The 15,986-nt window shown below is 46.8% G+C and overlaps 1 protein-coding gene across 1 annotated transcript in view; it reads left to right on the top strand.

The window, feature by feature from the left end:
* Positions 1-642: 642 nt before the first annotated feature.
* LOC116938701 (contactin-associated protein-like 2) overlaps positions 643-15,986 on the top strand; it is a 170,774-nt gene continuing 155,430 nt past the window's right edge. Inside the window, exon 1 of the mRNA XM_076056866.1 lies at positions 643-1,419. Coding sequence (XP_075912981.1) covers positions 1,344-1,419 — 76 coding nt within the window. The 5' untranslated portion in view covers positions 643-1,343. The remainder of the gene's footprint in view (positions 1,420-15,986) is intronic.

Here is a 15,986-nt window from a genome sequence, read left to right as displayed (position 1 = left end):
TCTGTGATAGCAGCTTCTGTAAATTGTTCTCTAACACGGAGGGTTGTTGCATTGCTCTACGAGATATCCCAATTAATTATTCTTCTCATGATGTGATTGTCAATAACACAACCGGGATGAAACTGTGGATATTCAAAAAGTATATTACAAAAAATACTCGAAAAGGGTGACTTAATCATATGGAAAGGCGGCGGAATGATTGGAATGAAATAAATTGGGTTGGCAAGCGTTTTGGGGCCTATGTGTGTGCGTTGGATGGATGAGTTTAATAAGAGCGCCCTGGTAATGATGATGCTCACGGAAATAGAATTGGGGCCCGTTTTTCGGCGGTGCCGTCACTGGCGAGCATCACTGAGCAGTTCGCTTTAAGCCTGCGTACATTGCGATGAATCGCCTTCCCCGTGTCTCGGCACCACCGGCTGCAAAACGCGGGCACAGGAGCCCCACGTCCCATCCTGCGCTCTTGGGGCCGTGTTGCTGGAGCCGCAGACACACACACACGCCGGTTTTTCGTCGCACGCCCGACATGATCAATGAGAGATGCACACGCGTGCTCCCTTCCACCTTGGCATATACGAACTACACGTGTGAGCACGCAGGGCTGATATAGTTGCGCACACAGGTTCGATACGTCAGATGTGTACACGCGTGTCCGCTCCCCCCCCCCTCTGTGCCCAACACACGCGTGTGTTCGGAGATGGCACGTACATTAGACACATTCAGAGCCTTGGCTGACGCATCAAACGTAGCTTGAACACGCGTGTTTGAAGGCGGCGTACAATACGCGTGCGCTCTCCTGTCTGACACATCCACTCCCGTGCCCGTGTGTCTCTCTCTCGGCGGAAGCATCGGTCCCGCGCACAAACTCGTGGGTGCATCACGCATTGAGACGCGCGGCGCGCCACTTGAGACGGCGCCGTTCGCAGCTGCACTTAACGAGCGGCAGCCTTTTAATTGCCACTGGTGCGGGCGTCGGTGGGAGATTGAGGAGGAGCGCTGTGGGAGTCTGGGTTGGCTCAGATGTGGGGGGAGGGGGGGTTGCCGTCAGGATCAGCCATGCGGCCGTGGTAGTGGCCCCTGGGACCCTCCTCCTGATCCCTCCTTCTCCTCCTGCTCCCTCCCCTTCCTGCTCCCTCCACCCCACCCCCACTTGGTGCCGAGTCTGTGCGCGCCTGGCACAGGCGTGTGACACTCGGGGTGGGTAACGCAGTGGGGAGCAGCAGCAGCAGCAGAAGGTAGGAGGAGGAACGGGGTTGGTGTGGCGAGAAGAGAGAGTGGAAAGCGGCAGGAACAAGAGGACACAACAACCACGCGCAGACTTGGCTGGGACACGCAACGCAACAATGCGCCCGCTGCTGGGGCAAACGCTGCTACTGCTCCACGTGTGCGCGCTCGCGAGCGGCGCGGCATCGTCCCCCGGTAACGACGGCGCTCACCTCTGCGTGCTCTTGCTGCTGTTTGTGTTTGGTGTGTGTGCGTGTGGGGTGATGGCCAGTGCCTCGGAACAACCACGGCAGCCGTGGTTGTTGTGAACGAATTGGGGGGGCGGGGGGGGGCGCGCTCTACCACGTCATACGCAAGAGTAGCCCCCCCCAACGCTCGGAGCGGTCACACGCTTGTGCCGAAACGCCGATGCAGTCGTAGGTGTGGAAGGAGATCGGGTTCGCTATTTGTTGGTGGTGTGCTGTGTGATGATTTAGTGGTGGTTTGCATGTGTGTGTGTGCGTTGTAGCCTTGAGTGAACTCATCGCGATGGACACTGCAGTGTGTTGCCGTGTTGCTGTTGATACTCTCTTAGAATCCACGTCAGACGCAGAGTAATCAGTGTGCATGTGTTGTGTGAATGAATACAGCTCGCTATGTTTATAGTTCGTGCGTGTGTATATGAAATCAGTGTATGCTACTGCAGAGGATGACAGTGCATTGTTATAACACTATAACTCGACAGCGAGTTCAAGTGCGATCGATAAACCGCACACACATATTCACACTTAACTTGGGCAGTGTGAATATTTCATTGCGTGAGTTATTCCTGTAAATACCGCAACACGTCAGAAAGCAACACAAAAAAAACTTGTGTAGCCTCGCTCGCACTTGACAGTGTGAATGTTTTGTTGTATGAGTCGTCCCACCGAAGGAAAGTTTATTGGACGTTTGATATTCGTTTGACATTGGCATCCAAAGCACTAAGCCCCATCGTCGCAACCGTATTACGAGAGAAAGCGCTTGTAAACATGGGTGGCATCCACCACTGGTCTCGCTGGGAATTCTCACGCAAATTTGTGAAAACCAATTTAAAAAAATAACATCATATTCCCTCCTATTCCACTTGGAATGGTGTAAGACTAAGTGCCCTTTTGTTGCGAATGTCAGGCGAATATCAAACGTCCAGCCAACTGCCCCCAGGGGCGTTCAGTCCTCGTCTCTCAGAACCTCCACGTGGGCCACCTTGGCGGTTGTCTTCACGCGTCGCCTGAGTGACAGGGTGTCGGGGCAACACCTCGGCTGTGATCGCTTCGAGCTCGTTCTGTCATCCTCCTTCTGGGAAGATCACTTAAGCCCCCCCCCCCCCCCTTTACGTTCAAACGCAACTTGAGCACACGAGGAATGGGGCGGATTTGGCAGCATTCCAAGCCGCGGCTCTTTGTCTCAATCATATAATGTGAATAATAACAGATGCTAGCTGACACTGTAACACGTGGGTATATCGAAGCAATTAAAGATGTGCGGTCGAATAAACATCAGCTACAGCGTGCGGCTTATAAAGTACCGGGGGTTTCCAGCGGTAATATCTCTCCTCTCTCTGCGCGTCTGGCCTGGGTTTAATCAAGACGAGTAGAATGTGGCAAAACTTCAGTTTGCATTCGTATTACAGCACTGAGAGTACCGCCGTTCACGACAGTACAGACACAAAGATCCCCCGTATAGCCTGAACAGACTGTTGGGGCAAATGCTGTACGCGAGCATCTATTAAGGCCGCCGACGGCAGACGAGGGGGTGGGTGGCCAACACCAAGCCCGGCCGCCTTTGTCTCCCCAGTGGCGATGTTTACGCGTACACACACTACTGCTGACCAGTTAAACATATCCAATGCGCCTGTTCTCGTCAACATTGAGGGAGATAAGCAAAGTTGATCCTGGATAGTGCTCGCTTGGATGGGCGGACCACCTTGCAAAGAGCAGGTGCTATTATAGGCTGCTGCGGGACTGCGTTATGCCCGGGGGGCAGAGAGGGAATTGCTGCTAGATCCATTGTTAACACTGGACACCTCTGCTATTGCGCCAGAAGCTTATGCTTCGGATTTCACCAACCCGGCGCTAACCAGCGGATGGGGAGAGGACGCGTGAATGTGCGTGCATGCGACGTGTGGAAAGGGCAGTCTTCGTTGTTAACTCGACCGCGGAGCGGAGAGGTGAATAATCATATCAAATATGAATTGACAATTTGCAGAGACCGGACCTACTTCAGAGTGGTAGACAACTGCGTAAAAGCATTCCAATGTGCCGAAAGTGTTGGCGGCGCGCGCGCGCGCACGTGTGTTTGATTTCTTCCGCGCTGTGCTTGTGTCTGCTCAACTCTGTGTTTAGTTTTGTTGTTGTACATGCTCACTCCTGTATTTGCTTGTGTGCTCGTGTGTGTGTGTGCGCTTGCCATGTGTTTGTGTCTACAGCATTCACTCCTGTGTGTGCTTGTGTGTATGTGTATATTGTTGGTTCTTTCGGTAAAGTCACGTAGGTAGAAAAATAATAGATCACGACGTTTCGATCGCAACACAAGCAACTGTCATCAGGTGGGACAACCACAACAAGAAAAAAACTGCTGAAGTGTGTATGTTGCTAACCACCCACCCCCTCATGTGCCGTGCCGGCCATCATAACAGCACTTGCCCCAACAGTCTGTTCGAGGCCATCGGTGGGATCTTTGTCTTGTGTATGTTCACACCTGTGTGTTTATGTGCTTGTCTGTGCGCTGGTGCTTATGACCAGCTCCGGTTTGACGACAGAGGTCTCACTCTGAATCAGTCGGGCGGCATTATATTTTCATCGGCTGTGCAATGCAGTGTGGAAGCTACCTGGAATGTCGCTCCGCACGAAGCTTCGGGAATTCTCGGCCACAGTCATGCCCTCCCTTCTCTATGCTTGTGAAACGTGGAACCCTCTAATGGAACATCTGCGCCGGTTAGAAATATTCAGGCTGGCATGCCTACGATCCATTCTGGGTTTAACCAGGCTGGATTGTGTGAGGAGCTCACAAATACTTGAAAGATTTGGACAAACTCCCATCGGTGAGCTCCTCCGGTAGGCTGCGTTGGCTGGGTCATGTAGCCCGCATGCCCAGCCACTGTATGCCCAGCCACCGCATGCCCAGCCACCGCATGCCCAGCCACCGCATGCCCAGCCACCGCATGCCTAAACAGCTTTTGTTCGGTCACATAGAGGGGGCTAAACGGGCACGACACGGGCTGGAGAAGAGATGGACTGATGCGGTACAGGAGGATGTGGAGCTGAGTGGACTTGCCAACGACTGGTACCAGCGGTGTCAAGATTGGCCTCTATGAAGGGGGCTCGTGAAGGACGATGCTGCTACTGGGCAGGTGGAGGCAGTCGCCCTCCAGCAACAACGGATGGCAGAGAAGCGCCGCTCACAACAACAAACGGAGCGCCAGGCGGATAAAATACAGCAACGTTGGCATAGTAGGGTGTACAGCCGGTGCTGCATGCCATGGTCATCTCAGTCAGCCAACCCATGGCACCTGCTGGGTCTGTCCCGAGACCTCCCTCTCAGCAAGCTTTCGACAACTTCACGTGGCCACAAAGTGCACCCCGCCTGGCACAGGCAACGTGGGGACATCACCGTCACTTGCGGGGTTATTGGTGTGTGCGCGCTCGTGTTTGTTCACCGCAGAGGTGTGTGTGTGAAGGAAGGCGTATGTGATGATGAGGTCGCGAGGTGGTCTATTTGTCTCTCTTTAATAAATCGATATCATCCTAGTAGACTTTGCGCACAGAGCTGTATGCGAGGTTGTTGGACGGTATGAAATTAAAATCTGATGCACTCGGGATCTCCACAAAGGACACTGGCCTTGTGTGGATCATACTGCGATGTGTGCCGAGCATATATATAGTGCATTCACACATCGAGTGTGTGCATACATGGTGCACTGTGGTTGCGCTCAGTAGGCTATGAGTGTGATTCCTGGGCACGGCGAACATCAGTGGCGAATTATATCTAACTCGGCCCTGAGCTTCCTATCCTTCACTGCTCAGCGTGGTGAAGTATGGTCAAACTGCAGCCATGATCTACACCTTGTGCGAAGGCTTTTGATTCAGCAGTGGAGTGACAAAGTGATGTAACATTAAATTATAAATCGTGCCTTAACACGTGCCTGCAAGTGCGCCTCTCTAGTCCACCTCTTGACGACTGAGTAGCCCGGAGGCAAATAGGAGGGGTTTTTATTCTCCAGTGCTTGAAGAAAGTGAAGAGAGTGTGTGCGAAGAGCTGAGATTTGTGGAAGTACTCGTCGTAATGTACCGAAGCTGGTATATTTAGCCCGCCTAATCACGAAGATAAGTACAACAGTGAGTAGTGCCTGCCTCATAATGACATGGGTTTCCTGGCTTTGCATGGAAGGGCATGCGGTCACCAGTTTGTGTCTAATTTCTGGGGGCATTTTTGGTTTTAAAAAAAGAGATCTCAAGTGTGCGAGAAGACACGTGCAGCTGACATTGATTACAGCGGCAAGCGTTGCTGCCACCCAAATTTGTAATATCTGGTTATGGGCATTCTCGTCGGGAGGCTTAATGGAATATGCTTTAGTCACGAGTGTGATGTATTGATTTAGTGGAACATGCAGGGCGGGGTTGGGGCATATCAGGGTTTACGTGCAGGTCTGGTGCCTGCATGTGATTTGAACTCGAAATCGACTGTTTTACGGTTTGTTGGTGGCATGTTGCAGCATTTATGGTTTTTGTTCGGACCTATGTTGAGTCACTGGAGCAGCAACAGTGTATTTAATTATACGTGTACTGTACAAATGACATCCTCATACTTGATGGATCAAGGCCGCAGCAGGAACTGTATTTCGGAATAACGCAAAGCCTGATTACAGAAAAATCCTGCAAAAAAACTACAACTCACGCACGAATATGGCAGAAAAACACGTACTTTCATCTCCATGGTGGGGGCAAGGATTGTGTAGGGAAATTGAAGTTCATAATCGAAAAAAAAATGAATTATTCCTCTGGAGGACAGCCTTAAATCAATGCACATTCCCTGGCATATCAAAAGAGGAATTGTGATCCATTACAAAGAAACAGCATAACAAATAGAAACATATATTTTGGAAACACGTAAAGCCACATGTGCATGGATGTCATAGCAAGAGGATGCTTTACATCTCTGAGGTGCACAAGGACACCACTGGTGCTGAAACGACAACGCTGAAGGACATAGCAAGTCGTGCAACAGCAGTCCAGAAAATAAGGAACGTTGGACGTTGGCCCAACGTCGGTCTAACGTTGCAATGGGCTGTTGTTTTCCCTCTCGGGCTCACGGAATTTGAGCGACACTTGTTTGAAGAAAGTGAGAAGTGCGTGAAGAGCTGCCATTTTTTTCAAGGGTACTCGCCGTAAAGTGCCAAAGATGGCGAATATCGCCCGCCTGTTCACGAAGATAAGTACGTAGAACGGTTGGATCAATGTCGCACGTTTACTAGGGAGCTATGGGCGCACTTGGGGAGGTGGAACGAGATGGATTCTGGTGGAAGAGCACTCGAGGCAAAACATGTCAACGTGACACCTTCATACTCCAGTGTGCGGGGAATGATCGATGAGTTTTGGCAATCAATTATATAACGGCCACAAGATATACAGGCTTTGCCGTATTACGTTAATATTATAAAATGAACGAGTGCAAACTAAAATCAGTAATGCATCGAAGAGCACTCGAAATGCTGTGCCGCAACAAGATCCGCGCATTGTGGCTCATTTTATGATGCCCTGTCTGGTAAGACAAAGTATTGTCTGCTGTTCTCATATACCAGCAAAAGGTCGATCACTTGCTCTCTGTCTCCCGTCATCCCGCCAAGGCAGCAAAGCGGAAGGGGGAGGCACAATGGGAAGTGCCGGGGTGAAGGTGAAACTGCAACACGCTGAGCACTTTGAGTACGATACACACGGCGAAGTGAACACGGAATTTACAAGGTTTTGCGACAAGAACGCAAGAGCTCTGTTTAGATATGGACGTAGCGATTTGGCTAACACCATTTACCATTCTTGGCGATGCACCGCTGTGTGATCACGAGTTGTTGGCTTGATCAATAAAACATCAATAATGCATTCATGATCAATCGGGCGACCGATTTAAAGTCTTACAAGGATGTATTAATTTGTGTTATAATGGCTAAATATTGTTTCATAGTTGGTCCAATTACAGTAAATCTCTTCTTCAAGCTGGACTAATTGGGGGAAGAAACTTTATAGTTTAGGGGGGGGTGGCGTGTGTGAGGGGAGGTGGTGTCTGACATACAGAAAATAATTTAATATCTTTTGAATAATAGCATTTAAATTAAACGTAAGTATCACTAACACAACACTTACATGTCATGAACAGTGAAAAGCAAATTAATATTTACAATGTAGTAACAATTCCAACATCTCTGCTTCAGCTAAATCTGAGTAACGTCAACATGAAGCAGAGGGGGAAGGTTGTTCGCTCAATATTAACGGTTGAAAATATGATGGGGCTGGAAGAGTGTATTCGTTGATTTGTAAAGTAAACTTGAAAAAAAATATGACAGAGCACTATGGCAGAGCACGTGGATGACCGAGGCATCGAGGGGCACAGATTCACCGACCACGTGAATCCAAAGCACATTTCCTGCTCTTGTTTTTTTTTCTCCATACATTTTCCAAACATTTAATTCATTCTTAATCGGTTTAACATGTTATTTGGTTCTTTCAGTAAAGTCACGTATTGTAGATAGAAAAAAACAAAGTTAATAAAAAAAATCACTAATGTAGGCTGTAGCCTGGTTCTTAATCTGAGTGAGTGTACTGGCAGTCTAATGTAGACTTAGCAATGGTTATTAAGTTGGGTGAGTGTACTGGCATTCTATAATGTAGATTGTAGCCTGGTTTTTAAGCTTGGTGAGGTTTAAAAAAAAGTGGGCGTGTTTGTTCATGATTTTCGAAATCTTTTTGGTTACCCCTGCTTTGTATGGCAGGGTGATCGTTTTGATTGGATCCTCAGATGGCTCCTTCCTCACGGTTGGAGTGATGGCTTTGCGGATTGTGTAGTCAGAATATCCATTCGCCTTGAGAGCTTGGTGTACGTGTTTGAGTTCACTGGTTAGGTGTTCATGGTCGGAGATACATTGAGCTCTATGGTGTAGAGTTTTGATGAGGGAATTCTTCTGGAATGGATGGTGGTGCGAGTCAGGTTTTAGGTAGGCATCAATATGGTTTGCTTTCCTGTAGACAGAATGGCTCATTGAGCCATCTGGTCTCTTTTTGATTAGGACATCCAAGAAAGGTAGCTTGCCATCCTTTTCTACCTCCATGGTGAATTGGATGGCTGGGTGTATGGAATTGTTGTGCTTGAGGAATTGGTTCAGAGCCGGTCGGCCATGTGGCCAGATGAAAAACGTGTCATCCACGTACTTCTTCCACACGGACGGGCGTAGCGTGGATGCCTGGATGGCGTCCATCTCAAATTTTTCCATGAAAATATTGGCAACAACCGGAGATAAGGGAGAACCCATTGGGGTGCCTTCAGTTTGTTTGTAGAATGTTCCATTCCAGTGTCTCACCAAGGCCGGTACATCAGCATTAAATCCTTGTTAGACCACATCTTCAATGATTGCAATAGGAACTTTGGTGAACAAAGAAACTACATTGCAACTAACGAGTAAATCACCTGGGGACAGTGAGCTGTCATTAATTGACGATACCAGGTGAGCTGAGTTAAGTACAGAAGAGGTGGTCTTACCAGTGAATGGCTGTAAGGTCTCAGACAGATATCGGACCAGTTTGTAAGTGCGTTAGCCAATGGTGGAGACGATGGGACGAAGGAGTGTGTACCTTCTTTATGGATTTTTGGTAAGCCATATAATCTGGGTGGTCTAGCAGCAGTAGGTTTTAAGGAAAACCGTTTGTTCTGCTCAATTGATGAAGATGAATCAGTGATGATACTGTTCGTTTCTGTAACGAGCCTGTTGGTGGGATCTCTTTTAATCCCATTACGTTTTTTCGATAAGTTTGTCTTTTAAAAACGGTTGCCTTCGGTGACCTCCCCCTCATTCCTCATGAAGACGATCGCCTGTGTTGTGATCGAAACATTGTCGTTTTTGGTTTTAATTTTTATTTTTCGATTTGAATTATATTATTTTATCAAAAGAACCAAAGAATAAGTCTACATTATAGACCGCTAGTACACTCTCAGCTAAATAACCATTGCTACAGTCTACATTATAGACTGCCAGTCCACTCACCAAACTTAATAACCAGGTTACAGTCTACATTATAGACTGCCAGTACACTCACTCAAATTAAGAACCAGGCTACAGTCTACATTAGTGGTTTTTGTTTTTTTATAATTTTTATTTTATTTTACCTTTTTTATTCATATTCATATTCTTCAGTCAGTTTAACATGCTTTTTTCCACATAACAATAATAACGTCCAAAATAGAGAGCGTTGCATCCATAGCAATGTAATCGGTGAAGCTGTAACCACCTTGCATGGAACGCCTGCAGCTCAATTAGCACGCAAACAGTATTCCCAGCTGAAGTCTTTTAGCTTTTCAGTGTAACAAAAACTAATTTAATTTGTTAAATTTCTGGCAGCCTTTTCAGCCATGCTCCAAATTTTAGATTATTCAAGTTCAACTTAGAGAGGATAACATGCCAAAAAAAGTTTTTACATCCCCAAAAATATAGTTTGCATACTCTACATTTGTTTTAAAGGAAGCAACTTGTGTGTTGTAGACAAGTAATTGTTTTCTGGAAACGAGTTTGGGAAACCGAAAAGTAGTGGACAAAGACAAACTCAGTGTTCAGCATTTGACATATCTTGTGTTTGTTATTGCTATGCAAGGGCCTCAACAGTTGGCTAGGCAAGGCATAAAGCATATGCTGCAGCTTTGGAAATAAGCAGCATTGCCCGCGGTGACCGTAACACGGTTATAGTTCCATATTCCCATTTAATATTAAATTTCTTGCTGATCTGTCCGAGCAGTCCTGCGAGGAGTAATCGCGGTCCCTGCTGGCATTTCATCACGCGCACATTGAAGCCCAGCTAGGCGCGAGGGAGCTTTGCGTGCCACGCAAAGTTTGAAGCGCTCCGACAAGCCGTCGATGTTTCAGTTCTGTGGCACAAACATAAAGTCCCCCTGACCGATGGCAGCATTATTTTGCGCTGCATTATTTAACCTGCCGAGTGGCAGAGCGAGGGAGAGTGGTGGGGGGGTGGGGGGGTGGGTGCTCTCCGAATGGTCAGCGACAATTGACGTAGACAACGACCTAACTTTGCGCGCTTCGATGGCAACATCTGTTTTCGACGGCGACTCGATAGATTCGCAATTGCGATTGATATCATTCAGGGTGACGTGCATTTTTTTTTTTAATTTGATTAAGAAAGCAATCGGTGCGAGCTGGTTTGAACGCATCCTCGGTGTGAAGATGTGAAGCGTACTATAGAATACATTACAGTCACAGTCATTACCTCTTGCGGCCCGTGTGCAGTTTGATGTACGGCAACAAATGATCGAAGAGTTGATATTAGAGGAGTGCGTGTCCGACGTCGACTCTATTTTTAAGGGAGCGGTTTCACGCTGCACTTTCGCCGCTGTTACTGAATTTTGTGTCGAGCTGACAAGTAGCTGTCAACATAATTGTCACCGCTGCACACTCTTCAACGCTGAGCTTTGCTGTACATCTACGAACAATTTTCTACCGTGACCGCTGGCGCTGTACAGCGGAGGACATAAAGGACGTATCATGAAATGCAATCAACTCGTAAAATGCAATTAAATGAACGGATTCACGAATGGATGGTAGATAAGTTCGCCGAGGCATCGGGATGGTGTGATGGCCCAGTGTTCCTTGAACCTGAGTTTCATTCGTGGCCGTGGCTAACGTGAGTGGTGAGCGATACCTGAAGCAAGTCTCCATCTATCACCAACCCACACCAATCGGCACGTCCATGCGTGCCCGTTGAACTTCCTTCGCACCGTACGCAGCCAACCGTGCTCATCGGAGGTGCGGGGGAAGGAAATACATTACAACTGATATGAAGCTTTCGTGACTGCAGGAATCCATACTCGTTGGTAAATTTATTTCTAAATACGTGACTTTACCGAAAGAACCAAAGAGTAGAAATTGTTGAACATTATATATGAAAGCATTTTTTTTTATCATTAAACAGGATTTCTTTTTGACAAAAGGATTACGAAAGGATGAGGGAAGGGTTTAACATCACGGGCGGCTTTCACATTGAGATGGGGACCCTGTGAAAGGCATTTCCATTGCCATTTTAAATGCCCCGTGCATGTCCATTACCTGTGTTGCAGTGAACCATTTCTCTTGTCAACACCTTACATATATTGTTGCGTGCGAGCTAATAAGACGTAATTTACTGCCCAACGTAAATCCACTGCTGGATGAAGGCCTCCCCATGCCACGTCGCCATGGGGGCAGCCGGACTTGATTCCTCTGCAGTGGTAACGCGCACTCACTGCTCCGCAGCTTGGCGGTGCCGCCAGTAGGCCTCGGCAAGGTAAGGTAATTTACCCTTTTTACCGGGTAAAAGGGTAAAGGTGTCGACATGCCAAAGGGTAAGGTAAAGGGTAGGGTAAAGGTAGCTCGGAAGAATTACCCGGTAGGGTAAAGGTAGCGCGAAGTATTAACCCGGTAAATACGGTGCCTTGTTTACCGCTAAAAGCTCTGTGGCGCAGTCCGTGGCTTCCATTTAACAAGTAATATTTTTTAGAAAACTTTTTTAAAAACACGCTCTAATGAAATGTACGAGTAATGGCAGAACTCCACGACTCCAGGACGTGGCCCCGAAGCTTGGCCACAACGTTAGGGACTGTGGGCAATTACAGCCAACGTCAGTTGACCGTGGACAATTAGACCCAAGCCGAAACATAACATATAAAAAAGAATGTTTAAAAATATTAGTTTTTTATTGTCATCAGTATGACATAAGTATACCAAGTTTGCAGTCGATACCACATTGGGAAGTGGGTTAAAATTGAGTTACAACATTTGAGGATACAACAACAACGACAACAAGCGTGTAAAATTGGAATCATCGAGAGCATTTTATATTAATTAAGCGCTCTACCTAGCATTTACCGTTATAAACCTTTTTCATGTGTAGTACCCCAGTAATTACCCTGTAATCGGGTAATTTGTATGGGGTAAGGGTAAAAGGTAGGGTAGAGTGATTGTATTGTGGTAAGGTAAAAGATAGGGTAAAGGTAGGCTCGTTGTTTTTACCTTTTACCTTACCTTGCCGAGGCCTAGGTGCCGGCCCGATTCACGCGCTCGATGCCTTTGGTGATTTTTTCGAACCTCAAAAGCGTCAAGGACGTTCGCTGCGAGATTCAGTCCCAGCTCACTTCTCCTGTAGCAGCAGCAGCAGCAACCCAGTCACCTCGATTGTCTTTTTTGGGCCACCTTCACCAGGACAGAAAGAGACGATGCTTGAGCTCAAGCTGGGCAAAAGCCGCCTGGATTTTTTTTGTTTAAGAACCTTGGACAGAATGGAGGAACCTGGCTGCCAGGCATTCCACTCCACTGCCCTGCCAACCAGCAACATGGTGGAAGGGAAAACGTCATTGCCCCTCTCAAACCAGACCGCACAGCCAAAAAATGTACTGCCCAATCTCCGTGCTTTTGTGCCTGATACAAAGTACTAGAGTGTCTCATCCTCCAAAGTATTGTGCCTACAATTGAGATCACCATGCCACAGGAACAAGTGGGATTTTGCAACGGCAGAAGCTGTTGGGTCCAACGAGCAGTTGTCCTCGTTGCGCACATGGAGGCAGGTTCCAACGCCACTTAAAAACCGCCACAGCCTTCGTAGACCTAACTTCTGCATAGCACACTATGTGCAAACACGGGCTCGTGTACAAACTCTCCCCAACAATGTACTCTTGCAGACAAATGCGCGTCTTCACTCCCAATATGTGGAGCAAACGCTATCTCTGCATTCTCCTCTTTGGGACGCAGAAGGTTGCTACTGGGTCAAATAATGGTCTACTACAAATTTCCGTTTCGGTCACGATACATGCGTAAGCGACATGACGGACACAATCTCCAAAATGCTCTGATGACAATGATCTGGCCACTCAACACAGCAGCGACCTCACAACAGCGGAACAGACTCCCTGTGAAATAACTGATTAAGACTTCCTTCATTGGTGGCTTTGACCGAACAACAAGACAGTAGTGTCAGCCTTCCATTGCCACAACAAGTGAACAGTCAGATCATATAATGTGACATTCGGCGGTTTGCAAAAGTGAGACACAGGCAGTCGTATGCGGATATGCCACTGAAGACGTGGACACCAACTCCAAAAATTGAAAGATTAAATATTTCCTGAAGCCGTCATCTGCATTTTAATTCAAATTTGGAGGCTGCTTATAATTGATACTCCAATCATATCTTTACAAATGACTTTGCTCAGCACTGGTTGGTAAAGGGGGATGCCAAGGACTGGTACGGGAATATCTTGCCACCAGTGTCATCGATGACTGGAAATTACATTCAAGCCTCGTGGCTCATCGCACAGTGTGTTAACTACGGCACATCGTGCTTTATATATATAAATCTCCCTTCAGTATTCAACCCATACCAACTGTTTTTGAGACCAAAATCACTGCCTGGGTGTCGATGCCAAATTGTTTGCATGGTGCTCTAAATTGCTTCGTGGCCTGGGTGCCCTTCCATAGCCCTGCCACCCAAGTCTGTAGAGCTGCACAAAACAAACACAGCCCACGTGGTGTGCCAAGGTGCCCCGAGTTGTGTGTTGATGCTCACTGAGTAGAATCGTCTTCCCATGTTGTACCTCTTATTACAAGTCCCCTTGTGCAATAGATCATTATTATTCACATTTACGCCAGCCATAAATAATTTGTGTGAAGGTACCAGTGTGGCTCATTTCCCCATCGCCCGTGGTGAGAATATTCAGAGAAGTCTGTAACCTTTTGCGCGTGTGAACATGGCGGGCAGTGCTCTGTAGGAGGTGATTTTTCTCCGGGTCTTCCGGTTTTATCCCTCCATATTTTCTACGTGATAAGCCACTTCGTTGAGCTGTCATTTGTGGCCAGGTCTCTTCTAAAAAAAGAGCTATATAGCTCAGTAGGCCTTAACTGGTAAAATAAGAAAAGTTTTTAAAATATAGATTCTGGGCGAAATAGAAATGGCAGGCATTGGGAGGTGAGTAAGGGTCCGGTGTGGACTGTGTGTACCTTTGAAGAGATGCCAGCAGCCGATTGGAAGCTGAATGCCACTTGTCTCGCTGCGGCGCTGTAGAGCAAAACGAAAACAGTTAAAAACGCAATATGTGGTGCTCGTGTATGATGTGGTCACTTGACAGGAACGTCTATTGGGACTGGATTTGGTGTTAAAAAGCCAGGAATCATGTTCAGTGGGTTGTGTGGAGAATGGCAATCTTTAATTAAGGCTTAGATGATTCGTCTTTGTCTTGGTTTAACTGTTGTCTTGGCGCTGGGGGAGAATCTTTGAATTTTGCTCTCATTTTTCGATACTTGGATTCGTAATAATCCCACACAGCAACCCTTGTGGTATTTTAAAAAGGGCAAGATTGTGCTTTAGAATTTCTACCAAGTAGGATTTTTTCCCCCGCTCTGGTCGGGTAGACATAAATATTTGATTAAATTCATATGTCATAACATGTGGCAGCATAAGGTAGTTCAACTCTGAAATAATGTTTTGGTCCCAATCAAGAGGTGGAGAAAACGGTGTGAATACCTCTTGTATTGCACCAATGGGAAAAAAACCACACTCATTAATTATGAATGCATCATCATCATTGACAAATGAACTACTTGTTTTGATCAATACCTTTGAAGGAGAAAAAAAACACTTCATAAACGCTTGAGAATTTTGATTTCCAAAATAAGCATTCGCATTTTTCATGAAAAATAACTGACTGTAAAATCATATGAACAAAAATGAGTGCCTATAATAGAGGTTTTTTGAGTTAGATCGCGTAAATATATAAATGTGTCGTTAAAACCCGCCACCACCCGACACAGCCAACTAGTAAGGGTTGTCACGTAAACAGAACGTAGCCAATTCGTCACGAGTACAGCACACCGGTGTGTTGGAGAGCCAAGCCACAACATTTACAATCTGAGTACGACGTTTCGCCAGTAATTACAACTAGCTTCATCAGGCGACAGCCAGATTTATAGAGAAGTCTTACTGTTTCATTCCTTATATAGAGGTGTAGATGTGGTGACCACGCAGCTGCGCTCTTGCACAATGTGGTGGTGGGGGGGGTTACTGAGTCAACGTACATTATGCCATGTGCATTAAGCGAGCCCTTTGAACTTGTCCTTCCTGTCTATTGTGTTAATTAAAATAGCCCTACCAACGGTAATCCCTATCGAAGTACGCTGCCCTTTGTAGGCATGCATTTAATTAATGCATTATTTGATAATTCGCTTCCACGCAGCACTGAGGCGGTAGCTATCTGAACGGCGAATGTTATTTTGATTTCTTTAAATTTTGATAGATTCTCTAATTAGTCTTGGCCAGTAGTAGCTAGTTTTGCACAAAAACTTCAACATTATCAGAATCAATTGCGTGTCCTTGTTGGCATGCGTGTTCTGCTACTGCTGACAGTTGTGTTTGGGATAATTTAATATTTCTCTGATGTTCTTTTAGTCTCGTGCTGATCATTCGTCCTGTTTGCCCAACATAACATTTACCACACGTGCAGTTAATCCTGTA

The sequence above is a fragment of the Petromyzon marinus genome, chromosome 4 (genome assembly GCF_048934315.1).
Source record: "Petromyzon marinus isolate PM22_M1 ecotype Great Lakes invasive population chromosome 4, UKy_Petmar_22M1.pri1.0, whole genome shotgun sequence".
Taxonomy (NCBI): Eukaryota; Metazoa; Chordata; class Hyperoartia; order Petromyzontiformes; family Petromyzontidae; genus Petromyzon; species Petromyzon marinus.
This window is presented reverse-complemented; position numbering and strand designations above follow the sequence as displayed.